The 22,397-nt window shown below is 41.2% G+C and overlaps 1 protein-coding gene across 1 annotated transcript; it reads left to right on the top strand.

Annotated features, from left to right (window-relative positions):
* The first annotated feature begins 17,078 nt into the window (after positions 1-17,078).
* LOC131256968 (probable LRR receptor-like serine/threonine-protein kinase At2g24230) lies at positions 17,079-20,517 on the top strand. Its single transcript, XM_058258090.1, has one exon. The coding sequence runs from the start codon at positions 17,818-17,820 to the stop codon at positions 20,314-20,316; it is 2,499 nt and encodes an 832-aa protein (XP_058114073.1). The 5' UTR covers positions 17,079-17,817; the 3' UTR covers positions 20,317-20,517.
* The last annotated feature ends 1,880 nt before the right edge of the window (positions 20,518-22,397 follow it).

The raw sequence follows: 22,397 nt of genomic DNA, 5'->3' as shown, positions 1-22,397 counted from the left end.
ATCGCCTCGACGTGTGAGACGCGGCGCCGGAAGCACGGCGACGGTACGGTCGCAAGAGTACAAGTTTCATGTTGAGCCGACCTCGATATATGGGATGCGACTTAGGATCGCGTGTAAACACCGATAACAGATCGCGGGCCCATATCTCCTGGTCCGGGTATCGCCTCGACGCGTGAGATGCGGCATCAGAACTACGGCGACGGCGCGGTCGCAAGGGTACAAGTTTTGTGTTGAGCCGACCTTGATATATGGGACATGACTCATGATCGTGTGTAAATACTGATAACAGATCGTGGGTTACCAAAATTTGACCGAGAGGACCGCGAAAGCCTATGGAACGGTACGGTATAGGATACGGGCCTTACACGATGGGATCAAGGATCGCGGGGTCTTGGCCTCGCAACTAGTTAAGGGCATTGATATCGTGGGGTGTACCAATTTTTTCAATCTGCTGGATGAATGAAATTAACTAAATACTCAGTTAACATTATTCTTGCATTGCATTAACTAGGTTTTGGTGACTCGATAGTTGAGGTCGCAATGAGGGAGTACTGGTCATGTGCGATCGTTAGATAGAGTCACTCGAGGGAGTATTGTGGCGAGGTCATGCATCATATCATTTATCATGCATATGCATTAATAAGATTAGTTAAGGATTTATGTATATTCACCTTTCATTAAATTGATAATGTAATTGATGCCTGTTGTAAGTTAAGATTAATAGCACCCACTGAGTTGATCACTCACTCCCAATCTAGGACGGTGTTTTAAAACACCAACTAGACTCTCCTGTTGTTGCAGGTGAAACAGAGTACGGGGAGCCTGGCGACGCAAGTCTTGAGGAGGAGGACCAACTGTCCTACTTCCAGCTAATGGATGGCCCTCCATCGGCCTAGTGAACGGGTTTTGGATCGCTGAGTGGTGGACTCAGCGCACTATTCTTTTGGCCTTGTCATTCTTTTGTGATTTTGTTGGGCAACGCCTTGAGTGACCCATTTACATTCTTTTGGACTTGTATATATTTGACCTCTTTCATTTTAGTAGACTAGTCGTGATTATGTTTCATGTTCCAAGAAATTTCATGCTGTGCATTTAAACCTGATTAAATGCAAATTAGTAAAAATCAATATAACTGATACCCGGGAACTTGGGAGTCGAGTGTATGCACGGCCCCCAATTTTTAGGGCTTTACAAGATGATATCAGAGCAATAGTTTGGAATTAATTGGGTCATGGGTCATGAACTCACTAACACGTCCGCTGACTTGAAAGGAAACGTGATAGAGACTTAGAATACTAGGAATCATCACAAACCCTGAACCGACGTTTGTAGGCAGATGGTAGGACTTCCAATGAGTTAGGAGTGGGTGGCAAGAGAAGGCCGCTACGCTAGGGAATGAGTCCGGGAATCTTACAAGACCTCAGCCCATAGACAGAAACGAGTTAGAGACTGAACAATTTGACGGTCGAAACCATCGTCCTAGACCAAAAGAGTGAATATCGAGCCAAATTTGATAGTTTCAACCCATTTAGGGATAAAGAGTTAGGGGTGAACGAATATTTACCGAAAATAGTGAAACTGGAGAAAAACTGAATTTTGGCCACTAACCGGGAGGAATTTCATGAAATGGATAGGCCCATTGCGTAGACCAACTTCTCTTACCCCAAAATCATATATGGTACGTCCCGGGATGCCTTATCGGCACCCGAGAAATCATAAGCGAAGAGAGCCTCCGCCCGGCCGGCATGACCACGCCCGGCCACCCGGCCTGTCTGCACTTGCTACGCCAGTGGGGGCAACCCACATCCGAACATGCCCGAGAGGGCGCAGCCCATGCCCGAACGTCCAGAGACTTGGCGTGGCCATGCCCAGCGGGCGCAGCCCACGCCCGATCGGCGTGACCACACCGGAATTTTCTGGTATTTTAGGTTAACTTCAAAAATTCATATCTCCCTCGATATAACTCTGATTTAGGTGATTCAAATTCATATTGAAGCTTAATAAGTCTAGTTTTATATAAAAATAATAAAATAATAAAATAAAAATTATAATATAGTTAAAATTAAGCTGTTATGTCAACTATCTAAAAATTATTAATTTCGGATAGCTGTTGCTCCTAGAATTTTAATAATTTATTTACAATTCCAAATCATATGAAATTTTTTGAGATAACTTAAAAATTAATGATAAATCATTATAAAAATTTTAAAAATAATTCAGTTACTAAAAGTATAAGAAACATTACAAGAATTAGATATATTTTAGTATCTTATAGAAAATTGTTAGTTTCGAATAACTTATGCTTCTAAATTTTTTTATATAATTTTTATAAAACTTGAAATAGATTAAAATTTTGTATGAAAAGGGTCAACTTAATGATGAATTACGATAAAAATTATAAAAATTATCCAGTAATTAAAAGTGATAAATACTTCATGAACAAAAGATGTATTGAAACCGAAAGTTTCTACAACTAAAAGTTGTCGATGGACCAGATTTATCTCTTTCATTGTAGAATTTTAGGATTCAAAGTCAAATTAGGAATTGCTTTCAAAGATTCTAGGAATCATCCTGGGTGATTAAATTAAATCCTAGGGGATCTCCTTAGATGGTTGCTCTTGGTAGACTTGTTACCAAATGCCCACGATAGTGGAAACCTATTCACGAAGTAGATAAGTGATTTCAAATATAGTTTCAGGTTGATGAGTAATGAACCCAAGCAAGTGGATGATCATTCCACTTGACATGCATCTTATGACATCTTTGCATATACTTATACTGCATACATACCATTTTATTTTGTTTGCGCTATCTTATATTGTGCTACATATGAACCATGCTAGGTTCACTTACTAGCCCGATTAGCTAACACTATAGATTGACAACTGTATAGAGACAAACGAAGTAGGAAAACAAAATCAGGTACTGGAGGATGAGGCTGGGTTAGCAGATGAGACTTGAGACCAATGGCTGTATTTGGCAGAAGATGAACTAGCCGCATTAGATGGATAATTTTGTTCATGCAATGAATTGATAGGGACACATCATCTATTCTTTTAGTTATTGATGTTAAATTAGATGTTTAATTGTTCATAGTTAAGATTTTATTAAAGATGGTGTTTGACATTCTAGTCAAATAAAGTCCCGGATGGGTGGAAATTGTTAATTTTGGAGTTTTATTTTGTGGTTGTGGATGTGATGGACTAAGTATCAACAAAGAACATGTAATGGTGTAGATGTTTGAATGTTAATGTGGTGAGAACTTATAATAGGATAAATTTGTGCCTCCTAAAAATTGTTGATCAATGGAATTATGTGCACTTGGTGCATGAGTCATGGATTATAACTTGGGTCCGAGGGTGCACACTCTATATTCGAAGTGTGGTGCATGACATTGCCGGCGATGTAGAAAATCCATTATGTGGGCTCACCTTGATGTGAGTTATTTGTAATATAGGGCCCACCTTTTATGTGGATCACCCATCATGTGGGCCCCACTTTTGATGTGGACCACTTATCATGTGGAGCCTTTCTTAATATGAACCATCCATCACATGGAGAGAGAAAGGTAGAAAAAAATGGAAATAACTAACTTTCATGCATGAGTTACTTTTACGATTAGAGTTGTATATGATTTGAGCTGAGTCGATCTTGGCACAACTCGGCTAGCCGCCAACCCCAAGTTGAACTCAGCTAGGCTCGATCGTCGAGCGTGGCTGCCCAGCTCGGCTTGGCTCGGTCAACAACTCAAGTTGAGTTCGAGCCCGTGCAACATTTTCTCAAATACGTATAATGTATCTTCAAACTCACACATTTTGAATGCAAGATAGTAACAACACTTTGCAAGCATTTCATCAAGCATTCGGCGAGCAACATCAAGATTAAGATATGAGAGTAGTCCTACGATATAAAGTTTTTTTATGCTGATTTATTTTTTCAATATTCTCTTGAATGCCCATTTCAAAAATACATTGATATGAAGGCAGTCCAAGAAACAATACTTTCTTGAGTTATTTTATCAAACACTCGGTGAGCAGCATCAAGGTCAAAATAACCGAGTCACAAAGCTTATTTGATCTGAGTCAATTCGAGTTATAGTTCAAGTCGAGTCTAGTTCAAGCAAGCTCAAACTTGGCTCGAATTTTTTTTGAGCTCCAGAAACCAGCTCGACTTGGTCCGAATCCAATTTCAAGCCAAGGCTAGTTAAGCGAGCTGACTGAGCTAACACGACTCATGTACAGCTCTAAGTGCTTACGAAGCTAGCTTAAGTAAAAAATAAAAGTAACTTATTAACTTAAAATAAGTCAAGAAATTATTTATTTAGTATCCCCTCAATAAAAACTAATTAGAGATTATTAATAAATCTAAATTTTAAAGCAATTAAGATAAGGTGGAAGCAGAATGTCTAATGTTGCCAACATCACCACGTAGCTTGGTAGTGTGGGGACCTACCAAATTTGACCAAGCCATTTGCCATTGTCACTAGGGCTGTACACAAACCGGGCTAGCCCGGTTAACTCGGTCGACTCTGCCCGACCTGAAACTGAGTTTGGGCCGAGTTCAAACATGTCCCAGTTCGGCCCGACTCGGTCCGAAACCTGACTCGACCTGGCCCGACTCGGCTGTTTATATATATATATATATATATATATATATATATATCTTAAATCTTTATCCTAATCATTTGAGACAGAGAAGTAAGAACGCCGTCCGTCCCTTTGTAGGTGGAGCAGGCCCGAAATTGGCCCAAACTCGGCCTGAACTCGCCCGATTGCTAATCGGGCCGAATTTGGGCTGGACATATTGGTCCGGTGACCGGGCCGGGCCGGGTTCGGACCGGGTGTGACAGGTGACTGGGCCGGGCTCGGTTGAGCCCAGTTTGACTCGAACCGACTTGTGTACAACCCTAATTGTCACATACAAACTCCATACAAAACATGTTTAAAAGTTATTAGGTGGACAGCATATTCAACCTATCATATTCGCCACACCAACCGGTCCCATCGTATTCTTCCTCATCCATCACCACCGAAATATTAAAGAGCTAAAGGAATGAGGCGGAAGTAGAGTGCCCAATAACACCAACTCTACGTAGCTTGGTTTGATGTTGGGATATAAAAGATTTCAGTAAAACACCTGGTATTGTCACATACATGTGCCATTGTCACGTAAGAATTATACGCAGAAGCATGTTTAAAAGTGATTAGGTGAACATCATATTCAACTGTCACCTTTGCGACACCAGCAAGCAGCCTGGTCAAATCAACACCGAGCTACCTAATAATAGGGTCCGGCGCGGATTTAGCTACTGACACGTTGAGTAACTAGAGTAAGCTATGAACTGAAGTCACCAAGCTCCATGGCCCCACCATAATGTATGTTTTGCATCCGCACCTTCCCTCCATTTATAGCGATCGTTTCAGGGCAATATCCAAAAATTGAGTTAAATCCAAAGCTCGTGGACTTAACACAGAAAACAGTGGGACAGTGTTCCCACCGTTAAAAACTTCTGAAGGCCACGAGAGTTTAATGCCAAGCCGATATTTGTATTTTTCCTTTTTCATGTCTTTTTAAACTTTTATCAAAGTTAATTTCTAATAAACATGATGGTGAACCTTAGGATAGTTTCAACAGCGGGAATCACCATCTCCATTATTTTCTGTGGTGAGATCTACTATATTTTTTATTGTGCTCTATTCTTTAGCTCATGCTCTAAAATTATATTTCAAAATGGATAGGCGGTGTGAATACAACACATACATCAGAGTGGCCCATAGAACTTAGTGACGTCACTTCAGTGGCCGACGCCCCCATCTGTCAGCATTTAATCCGTGTCCATTAGGGTCACCACCTAATCCGTGTGCAGGGCCATGGAGGCGGATTGGATACTGACAGGTTGCCCAGCACTAACGAAGTGACGTTACCAAGTCATGTGGGCCTACCATGATGTATGTGTTGCATTTCACTGTCCGTACATTTGGAGAGATCATTTTACGACATGGCCCAAAGGATGAGATTGATCCAAAGCTCGACCCCCACCACAGAAAACAGTAGTGAGAGAGACGCTCAAAGTTGAAACCTTCGTGACGTCCACATGATATTTCATGTGTTAACGCATACAAAGGAGGAAAAACACAAATATTAGCTTATCAAAAACTTTTGTGGCCCTTTGAACTTTGTAACGGTGGGCGTCACCCTCCTGCTGTTTTCTGTGGTGGAGTCCTATCATTCTCTGGATCTACGTCATGCTCTAATGTGATCTCTCCAAATAGATGGTTGGTGTAGGTACAAAGCACACATCACGGTGTAGTCCACGGAATTAGGTGACGTCACTTCAGTAAAAAGTCTCGCTACTTGATATGTCAGCGCTAATCCTCGCTTGGCCAATGCATTTCCAAGGGGAAACGGATTGACTACTCCCTTGCCACCAGCTAATAGCTGATGGTCAGTGCACTGGGAGTCCCCCATGCTATATGTGTTTCACCCATGCCGGTTATCTATATTTTTAGATAATTTTATAAAAGAGACCAAAAATAAGGTATATTTCAATCTTAAGTGGACCATATTATAGGAAATAGTGTTGAATGAACATCGATCATTAAAAACTTATGAGGCCATAAAAGTTTTCGGTCAAGCTAATCTTTGTTTTTTCCCTATATCTGGGTCTGTATGACCTAATCAACAGATTAGATGCTGAATAAATGGTACAGAGGGCCTTAGGAGGATTTTAATGGTGGATATCCAATCACTATTGTTTTCCTGTGGTGTGGTCCATCTGAGATTTATATCCATCTCGTTTTTGGGATCAAGCTCTAAAATGAATGGATGAAACACACGCATCATGGTGGGGCCCACAGAGAACCGACCATCTGCCACCGGGTTGGTGGCAGGGGGAGTAGCCAATCCGTTTCCTATCCCAAGTACTTATGACAATTTGGACGGTTCACGTTCAATAAAAACGTTCCACGTGTATAACTTCTTAGTGCGTGGTATCAACCAACACCCCTTGCCGGAGTATCAAATATCTCCCTTCAATTTTTCAGATGACACGTGGTTTTCAAAATGGAAATGGACGTATGCCAATGAAACTAATTCCGCCGATAATGTGGACTGTTGAAAATAAGTATTGTCAGTTTTTTGGGACGTTTACTCGTACCAACCATACACGTGGCATGTAAACCTTGATCGGAACCGTCCAAAACGATGTCCCGTGGGGATGAGTGATAACCCAAGAGTTACACGGAGATTTGCTATCCTGCATCAGGACGTATTGTCCTAGAATCTAAGATATTACTGGTCTGATCTAGGGTTATGTTCGGTTATCCGAACCGTTTAAATGATGGGCCTTACAGGTCATGTTAGATATCCAAAAAGAAATCTCTGATTGAAATACTCAGACTTCTTTTTTCATTTCAATATGGACCATCAACATAACCGTTCTTTGTGGGCCACTGGTAGAAAGTTTAGCATCTTCATATCATGAGGATTTTCAAGGAAATAGATATCAGCTGCGTATGTTGTAAGATCAACGATTTGGATGAACTATCAAGAACCCAGATCCAACGGTTATGGTCTCACGTATCCTGTAAATAGGTAGGGATGTATTGCAGCAAATACGTAATAGAAGAGCCTGACTGCCCAATCAGAGGATATTTCAAAGGTTAAGGTTGATATTGAAAAAAATTAGCACTGTAGACGCTCCCTTTTTATGCTCTTTTTTTTTTCTTTTTTTTTTTCGTCTTAGATTTTTAGGGTACAGAAAGAAGAATTTGAACAAAATTACCCTAATTTTTAAGGTAAAACAGATGGAAAAGGTGAGAGTATTTTGTCTTTATTAGGTTAGTTTAGTTTGATAAGATAAATTTTGTTAGGCCCAAATAAAAAAAGGTGAGTGGTTGGTGACGGATATAATAAAAAATTACACATCCACGTTCAACGCGGAATCTAATGACTGAAAGCTAAGTATGTCCAATCAATCGCAATTTGGCAGCACCCAGCTAGCATGGGGCCCACGGTTTTGACGGTTTGGATTATTGTTCATATTCGCCACCTATGTAGTATGTAGGAAATTGAGGATGGGTGAGAGTATACTCCCCTTACGTGGCACACTCCCACGAGTCAAAGCCAACCCAACCCTAAGGTTGGCGAAATCGGATTGCATGCTGAGTTACTCAGTATGCTCTTATCATACTTACTAAACTCGGTTGGCCCCACCGTGAATGCATGTGGTTTATCCACACAGTTCATCTGTTTTTCCATATCATTTTAGTAGTTTAGCTAAAAATTAAAGCATATACAAAGCCTAGGTGTACCATACAACAGGAAACAGTGGAAGCATTGATTTCCACCGTTGAAACCTTTCTATGGCCCCATTGATGTTTATTTGTCGTCCAACCTGTTCATAGGATCACACAGACATGGATTAAGGGAAAACACAAATATCAGCTTGATCTAAAACTTCCATGGCTCTCAAGAACTTTTCAACAGTAAATGTTCAATTCACACTTTTTCCAGTGGTGTGGTCGACTTGAACTTTGTATATGTTTCATTTTCTGTTTAAAGCTCTAAAATTACTTGATAAAATGGATGGACGGAGTGGATAAAATTCATGATTGACAGTGAGCCCAACAGAGTTTACTCGGTACGCTTTACTGAGGTACTCATAACGCAATCCGCCTCCAAGGTGGGCCGGCTGTGTAAAATGTGAAAAATCAGATTGGTCCGTCCTCTCAGAGTCGGACGCGGATTGCGACCAACCCCGCCAGTCTACAGCATAAAACGGCGGGCCCACCGTGATGTATTGTTTATCTAAGCATTCCATCCTTTTCTTACATCATTTTAAAGTATATGTACACAGCTGAGGCAGATCCAACGCCTAAGAGGACTACGCAGATATTAGGCTAGAAATGCATTAAATGCAAGAATAAAACGTGGTGTCTACTTGGGCGTTGGATCTACCTCATTTTTGTGCATATTCCTTAAAACAATAGAGAAAAGGAATGAACGGAATGGATAAACAGATACATCATAGTAGGCCCACCACAAAACGCCCATTCGAGGCTAGAGACGGGTGGGGTAGGAAGCAATCCGCGTCCCTCGGGAATCAGAGCCAAATGTCTGGGACGCGGATTTACGGGAAAGCCAGTCACAGGTGGTTTCATACGCTGGGATGTTAGGTCGGGCCAATGTGATCTTTGTGATAAATCCACTGTCCAATTTGTTTTGAGAACTCATTTTAATACTTTACACCAAAAATAAGATGGATCTAAAACTAAGTGAGCCGCACGAGAAGAAACAAATGGGATACAGTTACCACCGTTTGAAACATTTGTATAACCACAGTTTAATATCAGAATAAGTTTCCGATGCCTTCACTTCAATTATAAATGGTTTAGATGACTTATAAGGGCTTCTTCGGCCAGCTGCAGTAAGGCCATCCCATCCTGCCCTATGTTTGGACCGTCATTCAATCCCATTAGGTAAGATAAAGTTGAATGGCATTGTAGAATTTACGCTGAATGCATGTGTAAGGTATTGTCTCTCGGTTGGGTGTATTTCATGTTTTCTATTACTATATTTGGAATTAAAAAATAAATCTCATGATTTATTTTTAAATTACATTTAGATTAAACCTAATGAGGTAAAAATTTATCATCAGTTGGATTGGTAATTCCATCCCACACTTCCAACACAAGCTCATTTTTCAAAGCCTATGAAGTTAATTTTAATCCCATCTCACACCCCTTCCAAACATGTCATTCCGAATTACAAAGTGAGATTAATATTGTAATCACATTTAATACAACTTAATACACTATCCAAATAGACCCTAAACATCAAGTTAGATCCCAGCTCAAAAACATCATGGTGGGCCCCACTTTTTCACAGAAATCCGCACCCATATATGATTAGGTGCGCCCGGCTCACCCAAGACAACGATGCCCTCATGGGGGCCCACCTTGATGTATGTATTCTATATCCACATCATCCATTCATTTTTCTACATCATTTTAAGCATGATCACAAAAACTTAAATAGATCCGAGCCATACCATAGGAAACAACTGTGATTAGCCATTTAAAAATAATAACAATAAGTTTTTGCCGCATCAGCGTGATATTTGTTTTTGTCCTCTTCATGCAGGGTTTTTGTTAGCTTATCAACAAGTTAGATTACAAATAGACATTGAGTAAGCATTATGATTGGTCGTATAAAGTTTTCAAGCGTGGTCGTTAAATCACCACTGTTTTATATAATGTGGCATACTTGAGATTTGGGCTTATAAACTAAAGTGATATGAAAAAAATATTTAAAATACATACATCAAGGTGGGCCCACGGCAAGTCTTGGGTGAGGCCAGGCCGCACCTAAAGGCTTGTTTGATTTCCAAGACATTGGTAAATACCCCGCAAAAGGGGTAATAATTATTTTCTAATGTATTTACAATATTTCACTCATATTTAATTTAACTACTTACTTTTTAAATACGGAAATAAAAAATATTACAAAATATTTGTGAGTCTCACTGTGATACACTTTGCTTATCCACAATGTTCGTCCATTATGCCAGCTGAATTTATGGCATAAGCCCAAAAATGAGGCATATCTAAAGCTCTAGTGGACCACACCACAGATAAAAGTAAATTATACACTTATCGTTAAAAGCTTCTAAGGGTTACTGTTTCTTTTGACGTGGGCCACTTGAGTATTAGATTTATATGATGTTTTTGACTTATATCTCAAAATATTGAAATGGATGGACGGAACAGATATGTCATGTACATCAGGGTGAGGTATAAAAATTTTAACTAGCGCTTTTGAGCCAATTTCCAAGTCAAGAGTTCTCAAAAATTTTAAACGGTGAAAGTGTAATAATTAGCCATTCACCGGGTACTTGCACTTGCACTTGATAAATCAAAGAGGCCCTAATTGGATCCATGTACGTTGACTCTGACCTTCCGTTAGATATTTTCGACCGCCGTTCTTACCGTGTGGTGTTTTCTAATTGAGCTTTTGATTTAACTCATTTTCGGGTTCATACCTGAAAATGATATGAGTAAAGTAATGGACGGTGTGCATAAACAGATACATCACGGTGGGCCCCATACAGATCTGCCCGTACCTTGTAACCTTTGGCCGGGGTGGCATAATATCCACCGTAGAACCTGGTAAATGGAGTAGATGGGCCCAGATAGCTAGGTCTACGCACTGCCAAGAGAACCCTACTATCTAGGGAGGCGGATTGCGTACCGAGTAATGCTAAGGGCCTGTTTGGCCGGCTGGATTAGATGGTCTTAGGTGAGATGGAATTGCATCTGGTCGTGTGCCAATTCCACTCCATGTTTGGGAAGAGCTTGGAAGTTGGCTGGATGGAATCGTATCGGGTCCGTGCTAATATCACTCAATGTTAGCAAGTTGTGTGGGTCCCACCATGATGTGTGGGATATATCCACACCGTCCACCCATTTTTTGAGATCATTTTAGAGCATGAGCCAAAAATCCAGATAGATCTAAAGCTCAAGTGGACCCCACCATAGAAAGCAATGGGGATTGAATACTTACCGTTGAAAACTTCTTTGGTGCCATGTAAGTTTTGGATCTGCCTCATTTGTAGGCTCATGCTATAAAATGAGATTACAAAACAAACGAACGGTCTAAATATAACACATGTTTGTTATTGTCAATAATTTTAAATGATGGTGGGTATATCCTTTCAATGTACCACCATATTACAAACTATAAAGGGTATTAAGCTTATCCCACGCTAACAGGGAACAGTCTCTGACAAGGGTAATGATGATGTTTTTTGAATCCCATCTCACCTAATACCGTGGGATCGTTCCAGCCAAACAGGCCCTAAGCGTATTGAGTAAACTCCATGGGGTCCACTATGATCTATGTATTTTATCCACTCCGTCTATACATTTTACCAAATGATTTTAGGGCCTTATACCAAAACAGAAGCACATAAAAATATAAATTGCACCACACCGCGGGAAACAGTGTGAATTGAATATCCACCGTTGAAAAGTTATTAGGTGCCATAGAAGTTTTGTATCAAGCTTATATTTGTTTTTTACATTCATCCAATCTTACAAGAAGGTTTGATGATAAATAAACATCATTGTGAGACCTAGCAAAGTTTCAACGGTGGAATTATGGTCCACTTGATCTTTGTATAAGCTCCAATTTTGAGGTCAACCTCTAAAGTGAGCTGGAAAAAGGTTGGGCAGCGTGGATAAACCAAATATATTCACAGTCGGCCAAACAGAGTTTTCTCGGTACGATAAGAGCGTACTGAGTGACTCAGTACGCAATCCGAGTGGGCCAAACAGAGTTTTCTCGGTACGATAAGAGCGTACTGAGTGACTCAGTACGCAATCCGATTTCACTATCTAGGTCTGCAGTGCACCCACGGCCACGTAGGTAGTTAGATCTTTCACGAAATCCTCCCCGTATCATGTACGTGGACAGGGATTGCGTCCTGTCATTCCTTGACTGGGACTCCTTCCTTCATCTGTGGGATTCACAATAATGAATTTGTTTTATCCACACCGTCCATTCATTTTGAATGATTATTTTAGTGCATGAGATCCAAATTTTTAGCAAATCAAACTCTCAAATGTACCACACCACTGGAAGTAGTGGTGATAGTGACGCCTACCGTTGAAACCATCCTAGGTCCCCCTGTGCTGTTTATTTACTATCCAACCTGCTCATGATATAAAAGAGACATGGATGTAGGGAAAAGACAAATATCAGCATGAGCCGAAACATCAGTGGCTTCCAAGCATATTTTAGTGGCAGACGTTTAATCCCCACTATGTAGTCCACTTGAGCCTTGGATCAATCTGATTTTTAGGATTATTCTCTAAGATAAGCTTTAAAAATGGATGAACGGCGTGGATACTACACTTACAATACAGTGGACCCCAACAGAACCCCTTCGTAGACTGAGTCTATCCGCATCCCATGTACGCTACCTCTCGTCAATCAAAAACTCAACTACGGCACGTCACATGAAACAGTTGGGATGGAACAGCCACCGTTAATTTCATCTAGGTCCCACCGTAGCGTCTTATTTCATCGAATCCATTAATCTAACTTGTCTTTTCAGGATGAAATCATTCCCCAGAAAACAAGCTATTCGAAAGCTGAGATGGGTCCCAACACGTGAATTTAGAGGTTTTAGGTATAAATCCTTATTGGTGGTCCACATGAGTGCTGAATCATCCTAATTTTTAAGTTCAAGGCCAAAAAATATTTTCTCCACCTGATGGACGGGTTGGATCGCCTGAAACTAAATTCGTTCCATTACAGAATTGGTAGGCACGCTCCCCACGTACCTACCCAAGTCACTCATGAATTTTCGCTGCGTAGAGCAGGTATTGTAGGAATCTAGTCCTAGTGGGCCACTCATCTACACGCGTGATCAGCATCTTCTATCTGACACACGTACTCCAGTGGTGAGTGTCAGCGGCCAGCACGCGCATGGATGATCATGGTCGACAGAGTATAAATGTTTTTCTACTCTGACAAAGTAATGACCCTTTTGGGGTCAGAATACTCAAATCGGATCCAAACACAGTAAAAATTTATGAACAGAATCATTAAAATCCCAACAACATCTCTGAAAAACTGCACCCAACCACGCACTTCCTTTAAGAGAAAAATTATGATACTCTGGCGGTTTATGCTGTATGATACGCGGGCACTCCCAAATGCATTCTCCGCATGTGTTTGTATTAATATAAACGGTTCATATGGTGGGCCCAATTATAGATAGTTTATAATACAATAAAAACACTGAAATAATACCTCGAGCAGTCGATTGGTTGATATCTAATTGACGGTCTACGTGAAAAAATGATCGTTTTAACTCAACGAAAGATTTCTGTTAAAGAATGATTAAAAGCAGGATTAAAATCTAATTAAATTATATTTGAATGATTTCGACGGTTCGATTGAGTTATATATACTTGCCACGTGTACGAGTTGCAAGTGCCTGCGTATCATCTATCAATCGCTCTGTGCCAGAGTATCGTATTACTCCTTTTGAAGAGCAAAAGACGAGAAATGGACAGTGCACACGCTCGCATGAGATAAAGGAGGGGCTTCGATACGTGTGCATCTGTGTCTCACATGTGAGAGATCCATATCGTTCCTTCATACGTATGCTCTGTTTTCATTAGTGTCCTGAGATCGCAGAGGTCTATTTAAAGCGTATGGTAAGAGTGGAGCGTTAAAATTATTGACGGTCCCTATTCAACGGATGTGTGGCCTACTTAGGAATTTGACCAGTCTGCCTCTTTGCTTTGAACGATTAATATAGTCGTACTAGATCATGAACGGACAGCTATTTCACAGATTACCATTTTGACATGTGTTCTGATAAAAAGTCAAAACTATCTTACGCGAGCGAAGACGTTAGCGTTGCTAACGAAAATCCACCTTGGGACCCGAAGCGTATACCCCGGTGACCCGATCACCGGAGATATCCCTGATGGCAGGAGATGTGGGGCCCACTTTGATGTATTTTTTTTTAATATCCACACCGTGCATACAGTTTTATAGATAATTATATGGCATGAGACAAAAAATGAAACATATCTAAAATGTATTTGGATCACACCACAGGAAACAGCAGGGATAATGACACCCACCGTTGAAATATTTCTAGGGCCCAAAGAAATGTTAGTTGCCATCCAACCTGTTCATAAGGTCACAGATAAACGGATGAAGATAATAAAATATCATCTTGACGCAAAACTGGTGGCCCCCAGAAGTTTTTAATAGTAAGCGTTAATCACCACTGTTTTTTATGGTGGTCCACTAGAGCTTTTCATCTCCTGATTTTTAGTATCAGGCACTAAAATGATCTTTAAAAATGGGTGGACGGTGTGGATATAAAATCAATACATGAAGGTGGGCCCACAGAGCCTACCACCGGGGATATCCCTGGTGGCAGGGTCATCATTCAATCCGCTTCCCTTCGGACCGGGATACGGCGGAGCCGGAAGAACCAGAATACGATATACCCATCCCTCCACATTACCCATTGTAGGGTAATGGATCAATCCTGTCCATCCACATGGATGGGCTTCTTTTCAAAAATTAAAAGAAAATAAGATTACGTGGTTTTCTTTAATGTATCACACTTGAAAATTAGACTGTTCAATACTTTCATTTTCGAACGTCCAATTAGATTGCCTTCCTTAAGATGAATGTGATCGTTTGAAAGTTTGGTTTTTGACAAATAAGCCAAACTTACTAAGATACAATAAATGAACGGTACGATTGTTTACATCAGCGTGGAATATGTAAATTCGTTGGAGATGGCTCTACTCTATCTTCCAGTGCTTCCGATTCTACCGTATCATCTACCGGTCTGACGACCACCCTGTCATACGATCCATACCGTCGTGTCGTTATTTGTCTAGAGGAATCATAGGATCCTCGACCGGAGGACATCCACGGCGTACTCGAGCTTTCAGTTTGTATAAGTGGGGCCCACTATATAGTGATCCAAACCGCTGGTACTTTTGCCCAATTTACATGGTCCAGTGATACAAACCGCTGATACTTTTCCCAACTGACATGGAGCACGACCACTCGATAGGACAATCCTATCCCTTTGATCGGTGGCCTGCAAATGGACGGTTAAGAAGACAAACTTGGGCAAACGGTCCATATTCAACTCAAAGAAGGCCTAAGATAGGTGGCTAAGATCTGCCGATCTAAAGTATTTTTTATGTATAACTTATCTTCAATGGGGCCCATCAGACCAATGGTTTGGATCACTGAATCCCATTTTCATGTTCTTGACTCAAGGATCATATACCCCTTTTCACAGATCTTGCCTGGAGTGATCCAGGCCGTCTATAAGGTGGGTCCTCACTGGAGGCACCTTGCTGCAAAAACCTGGCCAAAGGGACACGATCCCTATCTACTAGAATTTTGGTGAATCGTCCATCTCCCTTGTGTATCATCAGATGGACGGTTTGGATGGCTTAAAATCTGGTCCCACTTCTACAACATTGCGCTGAGTAAAACACACTGGCTTGTGGGACCCACCATGTTGTATATGTAAAATCCACTCCGTCCATCAGGATTTATCCACGATTCTAGATCTTGTAGCAAAATTTCAGCGAGTCCACCCTTCAAGTAGGCCACACAGCAGGGAACGATGCAGATGGGATGCCAACCATAGGTTTGTGTGGGGCCGAGATGGTATGTATCTTTCATCAAACCCATTAGGTGTAAGTTACCAAGAAGTGAAATGATTAAAAAAAAATGGTATGATCCAATCATCAGGTGGGCCACACCGTATGAACTTAGAGGTTTTTAGGAGAAGTTTTACGTTGTTTCCAGTTTCGTGGTCCATAACACTTTAATTGGTATAATATATTTTATGAACGGTTGAAATAACGGTTTCCATCCGATGGACGGTATAGATTTACATATAAACGACAGTGGACCCCAACTCAAGCCAGCCAGCTGGTGTCAAAGCTGTGTGGGCCCCACAATGATGTATGTATTTTATCCACGCCGTTCATCCGTTCTTCCAGATCATTCTAGGCCATTATCTGAAAATAAGGCATTTCCAAATCTCAGGTGGACCACACAACAGGAAAACAGTGGTGATTGAACGTCCACCATTTAAAACTATCGAGGCGCCACGAAAGGCTTGGATGAAGCTGATATTTTTGTTTTCCCTTCATCTTCAACAGGTTGGATGGCAAATAAACATTACAGTGGGCCCCAGGAAGTTTTTAATGGTGGACGTTCAATCACCGCTGTTTTTTGTAGTGTGGTCCATCTGAGGTTGGGTCTGCCTCATTTTGTAGAATCTTAACATAAAATGGCATGAAAAAATGTATGGACGGTGTGGATAAAACAAATACATCATGGTGGGTCCCACAGAGCACCGATTAGTAGCCATTCGCTACCGGCAGCCTCTGGAGGCAATCTGCGTCCTAAAACAGATGCTGTCGACGATTCTTGGTCCCATTTTCCTCTCTCTCTCTCTCTCTCTCTCTCTCTGTTGAAATCCCTCTCCAGTCTCTATGTAGAAATATCTCTCTCTCTCTCTCTGTCTCTCTCTCAATCACAGATTTCTCTCATTCTAACAGACAAAACAGCTTCTGTTTTGGTCGTCTTCCTTTGTCTTTCTCCTCAGCCTGCAAAATCAGCCATGGTAAGACCACTTTCCTGTTTTCAAAATAACCCAAAACCGCTTCTCTCTTTCTCTTTACGGTGGTTTTAGAACTCCCATCACTTGCGTGAAAGCTTGGAACTTCAATATGAAAAGACAAGACCAAAACCGCTTATGGAGATGGACAGCTTTGAAAACTTGGAGAAAATATGGTTTTGATATTAGAAGAGTCCCCCAAACCGCTTCTTTTTTTTTTTTTTTTTTGCAAGAGTTGTTGATAGGATGTGGTTTTTAGATTAGAGAAGCTTAGAGACCACACTTTAGAGGGTGAGTGGTTTTGGGAACTGGTTTTCCAATCCCACAGACCAATTTTCTGAAATACCCAAAAAGCGGTTTTGCGAGGTAGGTGGTTTTAGAACATCCACTAATTTCATGGAATGGTGGTTTTGAGGTAGGAAGATTCTCAAGAAAACAGCCTTTTTTCGGTTCTTTTGTTTTGAGATAACATCAGACCAAAAACCACTCTCCACATTTCAAAATCGGTTTTCCAGAGCCACGAAAACCTTCTTTTTTTTTCGCGAAGACCCAAACCAGTTTTCTGATAGGCTGATGGATTTCTTACATTTCTCCTCTGTTTTCTGATATATCTGCCCTTCTCCCAAATGGGTTTTGCTCCTTTTGCTTCCTTTCTTGTTCTGTCATTGATTTTCAGGACTTCAGCCTCTCAAGAACCCAACACAGATGGGTTCTTTCTATCAGATTTCATGCAAAAGATGGGGTTGAACTCATCAACCCAAAACCTCTCAGCTCCTGTTTGTTCATGGAATGGCGTCACCTGCGACACCCAAGGGGCGAATGTCATCAGTCTGGCGATTTCTGGTTACAGCCTCTCTGGTTTGATTCCTGAAAACACCATTGGAAAGCTCAGCAAGCTTCAATTTCTGGACCTCAGCAGTAACAGAATCACTGGATTTTCGTCGGATTTCTGGGGCCTGGGCAACACTCTCAAGAGTCTCAACCTCTCTTCCAATCAGATAAACGGGTCTCTCCCAAACACAATTGGGAATTTTGGGCTTTTGGAATATCTGAATCTCAGCCAAAACATGTTTGGTGGAAGCATCCCATCTGAGCTTCTCAATTGCAAAGCGCTGGTATCTGTTGATCTTTCGTCCAACCAATTGAATGGGAGTGTCCCGAATGGTTTCGGGCCCGCCTTTGAGAATCTCACCATTTTGAACCTGGCCGGGAATGCGATTTCCGGCAGGATATTGGATTTTGAGGGGCTGAAATCCGTCAGTTATTTGAATCTTTCAGGGAATGAATTTCAGGGTCCGGTGACAGGCGTGTTTGCAGAAGCATTGCAGGTCATAGACCTGAGCCGGAACCGGTTCCAAGGCCACATCTCTCAGGTACATTTCAATTCCAGATTCAATTGGAGTGTTTTGGTTTTCGTCGACATGTCGGAAAATCAATTGAGTGGGCAGTTCTTCAATGGCTTCAACCAAGCTCGATCGCTCAAGCACCTGAATTTCGCCCACAACAGATTTTCTCGGCAGAAATTTCCGCGCTTGGAAAATCTCTTCCAACTTGAATATCTCAACCTGTCGAAAACTAGCCTCATTGGCCATATTCCAACTGAAATCTCCCAACTGAGTGGTTTAGCGACGCTTGATCTTTCACAAAACCATCTAACGGCCGACATTCCTCATCTAAGTATTGATGGTCTCCAAGTTCTCGATCTGTCTCAAAACAATCTCACTGGTGAAATCCCGATGCCATTACTCGAAAAACTACCTGAAATGGAGAAGTTCAACTTCTCCTACAACAATTTGTCTTTGTGTGCAGCAAAATTCTCACCCGAAACGTTCCGAACTGCATTTTTCGGTTCACAAGACAACTGCCCAATTGCTGCAAATCCCAATCTGTTGAAGAAGAAGGATACCAAACATAGAGGACTGAAGCTTGCATTGGCTATAGCTCTATCAGTCTTCTGTTTTCTTGTGGGGTTGGCTTGCCTTGCATTCGGGTGCCGGCGGAAAACTAGAATGTGGGCAGTGAAGCAGCTCTCCTACAAGGAAGAACCAAACATTTCAGGCCCATTTTCATTTCAGACTGATTTAACCACTTGGGTTGCAGATGTTAAGGTTGCAACCTCAGTCGCTGTGATCATATTCGACAAACCACTGCTGAATTTCACATTTGCAGACCTCTTGTCTGCAACGTCCCACTTTGATCGAGGGACCTTGTTGGCCGAAGGGAGATTCGGGCCTGTTTATAGAGGTTTTCTACCCGGGGCAATCCACGTAGCTGTAAAAGTTCTAGTCCACGGGTCGACCGTCACCAATCAGGAGGCCGCGAGAGAGTTTGAACATGTTGGTCGAATCAAGCATCCAAATCTCGTCCCCTTGGTTGGTTATTGCTTAGCAGGTGATCAGAGGATCGCGCTCTATGAATATATGGAGAATGGGAACCTGCAGAATCTGCTTCATGATCTACCATTGGGAGTGCAAAGAACAGAGGATTGGAGTACGGATACATGGGAAGAAGAAGGCGATGGGGTCCAAAATGTTGCATCCGAAGGCCTAACGACTTGGGCATTTAGGCATAAGATCGCACTTGGCACAGCCCGTGCATTGGCCTTCCTACACCATGGATGCTTCCCTCAGATAATTCATCGAGATGTGAAGGCTAGTAGCATTTATCTCAGTTCAGAATTGGAGCCTAGATTATCCGATTTTGGATTGGCGAAGATTGTTGGGAGTAGTTTGGAGGAGGAGCTCTCTCGTGGGTCCACGGGTTATTCACCTCCAGAGTTTTCTCAATTGGACGGCTCATCTTCCTCCTCATCTGCAACATCCAAATCCGATGTTTATGGATTTGGGGTTGTTCTCTTTGAGCTGATCACAGGGAAGAAAGTGATTGGAGATGATTATCCCGACGAGAAGGATTCAAATTTAGTGACTTGGGTGAGAAGGCTGGTTAGAAAGAATCAAAGTACATGTGCCATTGATCCAAAGATTCGAGGGACGGGATCAGAGACGCAGATGGTGGAAGCACTGAGAATTGGGTATCTTTGTACTGCCGATTCGCCGTCAAAGAGGCCGAGCATGCAGCAGATTGTTGGGCTTCTGAAAGATATTGAACCAATCTCTGGTCAGTGAAAATCACTTCTTTTTCATTGTATTCATGTGTTTCCTTTTCCTTTTTCCAATGGAAATGTATAGTGATTTCAGTATCTGTTTGAATTTTGTAGTTTCTTTTCTTTTGATTTTCATAGTAGTATTAAATCTGATTTTGCAAAGATATAAACAGATGATTTGGCATTGAGGATTATCAAATTCAAATTTCCTATTTTTCTTGTATTGTTTAGGATTTAATAAGAAGAAAGAATGTGCATTTCTGCCATTTATGAAATGGATTTTGGTAGATCCACTGTATATTTGGTGTCCACGTTCGTAAATCAAAAATGCCAAATCTCCTGCCCATTGTGGATGGAGAATTGCCCAAAAATCACAGCGATTAGACGGTTCTAACTGTCTAATTAGGTGGTCATGGTATGGACTACTGAAACGAAAATGGTCAGCAGTCCAGATTCATCAATCGGAACAAGATGGTTTCCATCATGTGATCGATGTGATTTTTTGGCTAATGCCCACTGTCGGCTATTGTCGTACGGACGATCACAATCATTTAAGAAATGCCGGAAAATGCAGAGTTGCATGTCCCCATTGGATCTTCAGTAAACCATGATCAAAGAAGATTGGATTTTTTTTAAATTTAAAAAAAAAAAAAATTTTTAAATTTTTTTTTCAGGTATTCTAGCTTATATCAATGGCTTAGATGTTAGGATTTTCTCTTTGAGCTGAAATTGTAGTAGGAAAATCCTGACAGCTGATTAAGAGGACATTTATTTGTCGAATTTGGACTGTTTACTCTTTCCTCCTTTTTTTCCACCCATTTGATGTCTTCCACTCAAACAGTTAGGATCATACTTCAGTATAACTTTTGGGTTATGATCCATTCAAGTTGGGTCCCACTATTTGGATGGTTTGGATTTGATAACAAGAGGGCTCAATGTGGACCCACAGCTGAATTGAGCACAACGTAGCATTTGGGTCAATCACAATTCAGCTTAATGCTGATATTGTAACTTCCAAACGCTCCCCAAATTTCTAAATTCATTGTTTTTGGGTTTGTCTCTCCAATCAGGACCCTTAACTGCTTTTCCATTTTTACAGTTCATTAGATGTCTATAGATCGATCGATTAGGATGGTACTGTGGGGCCCCACTAGTTGGGTGGTTTCTATTTGAAGCACACAGCTTATTTGAACACAATGTGGCATTTGAGCTAATCACAATTTGGCTCAATGCTGATATTGTGACTCCCAAACGCACTCGGAAATTGTAAAATCCATGCTATTGGTTAATTACCAAAGTGCCCTTGCTGATTTCTAGAGCTTTTATGAAAGGCCTGGGGGATGGGGGTAGTTGGACGGCTGATATGGAATTTAGATGTCTGTGGTTGATAACATACGAGGACCACTTGTTTCAGTTTCTTATGCTGGAATTGATATTTACACCCAACCTGGTGATTTGATACACCCTTTTGTTTCTAGTTTTGGTGATACAATAGATCTATTTGCCAGAAAATAGAAATAATGTTATACTTAACAGTAAGGTTTGGCAGCCCTCAACTATGTGGGCCCCACCGTGATGTATGTATTATATTCTGTTCATTTGTTTGGCAAGCTTATTTTAGGGCATGAGCCCAGGCAAGAGGTAGATCCAAAGCTCAAGCAAACCACACCATATGAAACAGTGGGGACAAAGGGACTCTGATTTCGTGGAGCCACATAACACCACAATTTTCTGACACGGTGTTATTTGATTGGGCCATGTGTCATTGTTGAAAATGGCTCACATGCCGACCCTATCTCTGACAAGGCATGTGGCCCAATCAAATCCGAAGTGAATTAAGTGTGGTCCTGCCTCACACACAGATCCATAGCTCAAGTGGTTGACTGAGTGAAAGATAGAGGTCTTGGCATCAATTCCCTAGTGGGGGTGGCTAACGGTGAAGTGTGAAGCACTTTACTGCAGCCCCACCTTGATCTATGTATTATATATCTATATCTATGTATTTTATATTCATCCATTTTTAAGATCGTTATAGGGCATAAACCCAAAACCTTAGGGGTAGTTTGGATGGCTGAAAAATCATTAAGTCCTAATCTGATTACA

The sequence above is a fragment of the Magnolia sinica genome, chromosome 9, assembly GCF_029962835.1.
Source record: "Magnolia sinica isolate HGM2019 chromosome 9, MsV1, whole genome shotgun sequence".
Taxonomy (NCBI): domain Eukaryota; kingdom Viridiplantae; phylum Streptophyta; class Magnoliopsida; order Magnoliales; family Magnoliaceae; genus Magnolia; species Magnolia sinica.
This window is presented reverse-complemented; position numbering and strand designations above follow the sequence as displayed.

What these genes read in the sequence shown, in the direction of transcription:
- LOC131256968 (XM_058258090.1), top strand. Translation starts at nt 17,818, where the DNA reads ATGGGTTTTGCTCCTTTTGCTTCCTTTCTTGTTCTGTCATTGATTTTC.